Source organism: Penaeus chinensis, chromosome 29, assembly GCF_019202785.1.
Source record: "Penaeus chinensis breed Huanghai No. 1 chromosome 29, ASM1920278v2, whole genome shotgun sequence".
Taxonomy (NCBI): domain Eukaryota; kingdom Metazoa; phylum Arthropoda; class Malacostraca; order Decapoda; family Penaeidae; genus Penaeus; species Penaeus chinensis.
The window spans coordinates 31377279-31382568 of NC_061847.1; the positions used below are offsets into that span (position 1 = coordinate 31377279).

Consider the following 5290-nt stretch of genomic DNA (forward strand, 5'->3'; position numbering starts at 1 on the left):
GGTAGTATGACATTTATTCAAACAGATTTAGTGTAAGAATATATATCTATTTTTAAACAGATGCTTTTTCAAGTTGATTTCCCATACAAATATATTCTGCCCTGAAATCCAGATGGGAAGTTGTACAGTAGTGGCGTTCCTGTACCATATGGTGGCAGCAGAATCAGTGTTGTTGAACTGGGGAAGGAGCACTGCATGGCACTAACAACAGATGGGGTAGTACTTACATGGGGCAGTGGAATGTAAGTAAGAGGCAGAAGGAAATACAGAGACTTTTATTTTTCTTAAATCTCATTGGGTATCACATTGTCAATATGGGATGAAATTAATTAGGATAATTCATTGAAGATGAGAGCTTATTTGATGTTGAAATGAAGATATTGAAAAAAAAGTTAATGGTATTTGGTTTTAAGGCAATAATATATTTTTTTAAATCCACTTATAAATTAATCCCTGTGATATCAGATAAGCATTTAAGATAATCTTTTACACAAAGAAGTCTTCTATGAAATGTCATTAACTTGGAAATTTAAGTTTTTTCATCAGGATTCAAAATGGAAATTTATGTTCTTTAGACATTTTACCTTAATTTTATGTCTTTAGGTTTCAGTTTCTGTATCTTTAATGGTTGCTTCTAAAGTGAGAGTAGAGGATGAGAGTGAGAACTAGAATGAAAATGAGTGAGAGTGAGGAGGAGGAGAGTAAGAAGGAGGAGGAGAGATTAAGAATGAGAGTGAAAGTGAAAGTGAAAGTGAAAGTGAAAGTGAAAGTGAGAGTGAGAGTGAGAGTGAAAGTGAAAGTGAAAGTGAAAGTGAAAGTGAAAGTGAAAGTGAAAGTGACAGAGAGAGAGAGAGAGAGAGAGAGAGAGAGAGAGAGAGAGAGAGAGAGAGAGAGAGAGTGAGAGAGTGAGAGAGAGTGTGTGGGTGAGAGTGAGTGTGTGAGTGTGGGTGAGAGTGAGTGTGTGTGAGTGTGGGTGAGAGTGACAGAGAGAGTGTGGGTGAGAGTGACAGAGAGAGTGTGGGTGAGAGTGACAGAGAGAGTGTGGGTGAGAGTGACAGAGAGAGTGTGGGTGAGAGTGACAGAGAGAGTGTGGGTGAGAGTGACAGAGAGAATGACATAGAGGATGAGCATAACACAGAGAGAATGGGTGTGGGAAGCTGTAGGCTCTCTCTCAGATAGAGTTAAAGCTAGTGCAATTAGTAAATATTAGACAACTCTTCTGTAGCCAAAATATTGAAATTTGATAAGAACTTTTCCTGTATTACTGTTTTCTCAAATTACTTAATTCATTTTTTTCTTCTGATTATTTGCCTGCTAGCTAGTCCATGGACAAACTGACTTGCATAACTCCTACAGATAATCCCTATTAATTTTTGTCTCTCTGTAGGCGTGGTCAACTAGGCAATGGAGAATTGTGCCAGATCGAGCATCCAGAGCCAGTTGAGAGTCTCCAAGGCATAACCATCTCCTCCATAGCCTCTGGGGGATGGCATTGTGTTGGTAATTTTACTTATGTATTAATTATCTCATTTTATTATTATTTTGTATGGTAAGGGCTGTGGCTGTAGATTACTTTTTGAAGAAGACAATTTATGCACATGATTTTTTTCTCTACTTACTTTATAATTTCTTTAATGGTTTGAGTATAAGCTTATAATTATTGTGGTTAAGAAGTGTGCTCTATGGTATCTTGAGCGGATTAATGACAAGTTTCTGGAAATAGGTCGTCTGGAGAATTTTCAGTTTCTTTTATTACCATTTTAGATTTCCTTTATGCCTTCCTCAAATCACAGGGAAAGTAATGCTGGATCTCTGAAGGTAGTGTATAATTAGGTTCAGGGAATGAAGTCATGCATCAAAGTAATGCAGATGTTTTAGTTTAGTAAATTTTAGCTTGTTATGTCTTAATGTAATTTCATGTCTTGTTTTTAATTAGGAGACAGATTAATAATTTATTTTTACCCCTTTTCCCTTTCTCATTTCTTCCTTGTTATCCCTTTTGTCTTTCTCATCTCCTCTTTCTTCTTCTTCCCCCTTTTGCCTTTCTCATTTTCTCTCTTCTTCCCATTTTCTCTTCAATAGCTCTGAGCACAAGTGGTGACGCATACACCTGGGGCTGGAATGAAAGCAGCCAGTTGGGTTTCCCAGCCAAAGCAAATCAGGAAGCATCAATTTTGGGAACATTCACCCATAACTGCCAATGTCCCAAGCCAGTTCATAAGACAGACACAATAGAAAACTTCAAGGAGAGAGAGATTAGAGGCAATGAACCAAGTGATGACGACCAGCAAGCATCTCTCGAAGGAACAGGAGGTTGCAGAACTGATCCAAGAATCAGCAGGGTGTGGGCTAAGGATGTTGTGAATGTGCAGACCTCACCCAGGCTGTTGGACTTCTGGAATGAAGATATGGCTATCATAGATGTAAAATGTGGAGATAGACACACATTATATCAGCTTGGTAAGATTATATTAATAACATAAACTTGGGTTTTATGTGAAAATTAGTCATACTTTCTGTAACTAAAGGATGAAGTCATGAGCGATGTGGTGTTAATTATTATTTATATTTTTACATTTTACAGAGGATGGAAGTGTATGGTCCACTGGCATGAACAAGTTAGTATGATTTGTCACTTTTAGCATTTATATCCTTTGTCTTCCTGAGTACAGATATTTTAGTACTTTAATTTGTAGCTGGCAGTTTGGAACTAAATTTCTAGTAAATATTTTTCATATCATTGGTATGAATATATAGATCTATACTTTTTGTCTAAGTTGATCATGACATATTATTTGTCATGATTATTCATCTGATTTTTTAGGTATGGCCAGCTTGGTTTGGGGGACACAGCCGAGAGGAATGAACCCTGCCTGGTACCAGTCAAAGGCGTCAGGACAATGTTTGCTGGGGGGTGGATTTCCATCTTTATTACAACAGATGCTGGTGGGAGATAACATGTGGTTACTAGTTGCAGTGTGTATTAATGTAAATATGTATGTGTTTGTATATCTGTGCATATGTACATATAAATCTACAAGTGACCATTCTTTTTCGTTAAGAGATGAAATGTGATTCTTGATTAATAAATGGAAATTCAACTTTACTGTTTGTTTATTCTGTCTGAATGCAGGAGAGAGAGAGATTTTTTTTTTTTTATTCATGCATATACTACACCTATTGTCCTTTAATTTTGTTTAGCATTATTTTGAGGTCACAAAATTATCATCAGCCTAGGTACTAGCTTAAATCTAATCATTTATATAAATGTCCTCAAACATACATGCATTGCCTTGTGCTTGATCACATGCACACTAGCACAATAAATTTGTATAAACATACTTTATATATAGAAGGTAAACATTCTTGAAAGGTGTATATGAAGTGCCTATTACAGGAAAATTGAGGTCAAGCTACACCTCAGTCAAAGTGATTGTGAAGCAGATTCAGATATAGCAAGTCAAAAGTCCCTCTTCGAAGTGTTTTAATTTTTTTCTTTTCTAAAATTACTGAAAATTGTACAAACCGGTTATTGTAAAAACTCAGCTATAGAAGCCTTTTTCTCATTTTGCTTTCACTGGCATTCTATAAAGCTTTATAGCATTATGTACATATTTGTTTATCACCCTTTTCATTCTCATATTTTATTCTCCCAAATCATTTTGAACAGACTTTTTCCCTCCCTGTAGCAACAAAGATAAAACAAAGGACAGCCTTTATGGAAGGAGTTTACAAGCAAGTACAGTACAACTTGTGTGTGTTGTGGCTAGGTTTTATTATTTTGTGTATGTACAGTTACCTAGAGAAATTCCTATGCCCTATATTATATGGCATCTTCTCAGAAGTAACATATGTACCTATACATAATAAGGTATTTGTACTATAGCAATGGCCATCATGGCAAGATATATAAATAAGGAAGTGATTAAAACCCACCAAAACACAGGCATCAACAGAATTTTTTGAGGAACAGTGCTCTGGCTCAGAGTATCCATCAATTCACAATATTGATTTTTAGTCAGAAACTGAACACACAACAGACTTATCAATAAATATGCAGGGAAAAGGTTAGAAGTTGGGGTTAGTATAATATGAGAGAAAAATGAAATAACGACTTTATTAGCCAATATCTACTGGTTTGCAGGAAGATGGTGGTGCATGCATGCTTATGTCACCACAGTCTACGCATGACTGATGTGGTTGCAACATAGTTAATAAAGAACTGGGACACTAATGTTCACGTATTCGACTCTTTAAGAGTAACCTTTTGAGTGCACTCCTTGTTTTTGAAATGATTCTTCTCTGTGAATGATTATAATTTGATACAATATTACACGTTTAGTACATTGCAACATCTTATCCCTGTTTCTTTAACTATATCTTATAATACAAAAATTCTTCCAAAAACAATTTCCCTAAAAAAGTGATAGACAACAAAGATTATAGATTAACACAATACAAAACTGACAATAAAAAATTCTACCTGTGTGTTCTATGCATGTTTCTACTAAGGTGTAAATGTCTGGTCAGTGCACTCAAATAGTTAAACTGTAGGCAGTGAATCTAAGACACAAAAAGATTGCCCATGCATATGTATATAAATATGCACGGTTTATAATCACTTGTAAAATCCCAAACAGAAAACTTTACAAGTCACACCCCTCTGTAAAGAGGATTACAAAAGAGGTAAATAAAATATCACTTACACTGTGAAAATAGATTTGAGAAATCATTAAAACAATCATTACATGGTAATAACAGCAAGAAGATGAAATACTAGCACCCAAAACCCTTGTATATAAATAGTATGCACTGAACACATCCTGAAAGTTCTGATCTCATACAAATGGTCTTGTTACAAAAACAAAATAACAACAGATCTATAATCCACAGGATGATACCTTAGCTGCTCTGTCATTTACTGAAGAAACCAGGACAGGAAACAACCGTACCTGATCAATTAACACATCAAAAAAGAGAGAGAGAGAGAGAGAGAGAGAGAGAGAGAGAGAGAGAGAGAGAGAGAGAGAGAGAGAGAGAGAGAGAGAGAGAGAGAGAGAGAGAGAGAAAAAAAAAAAAAAAAAAAAAAAAAAAAAAAAGCTGAGAAACATGAACCAATTCCTAAGGTTTCCCCCTGTGAGATCATAAAGTAAGAAACAAAAGAAGTAACAGAAGGCAGTGTAGGTTAAAGAAGAAAAATTAAATCTAATGTTTTGTACAACACACAAACCTAGTCATGGAAGACTGTGAGCTTATTCTAATGTCTTGAATGAATATCAATTCCCAGAAA

At 35.5% G+C, this 5290-nt stretch overlaps 1 protein-coding gene across 1 annotated transcript in view; it reads left to right on the top strand.

Annotated features, from left to right (window-relative positions):
* Nucleotides 1-5062, top strand: part of LOC125040531 (E3 ubiquitin-protein ligase HERC2-like) — a 7993-nt gene extending 2931 nt beyond the window's left edge. The window contains exons 6-10 of the mRNA XM_047635107.1: nt 113-242; nt 1388-1500; nt 2083-2460; nt 2585-2618; nt 2825-5062. Coding sequence (XP_047491063.1) covers nt 113-242; nt 1388-1500; nt 2083-2460; nt 2585-2618; nt 2825-2957 — 788 coding nt within the window. The 3' untranslated portion in view covers nt 2958-5062. The remainder of the gene's footprint in view (nt 1-112; nt 243-1387; nt 1501-2082; nt 2461-2584; nt 2619-2824) is intronic.
* Nucleotides 5063-5290: the final 228 nt, after the last annotated feature.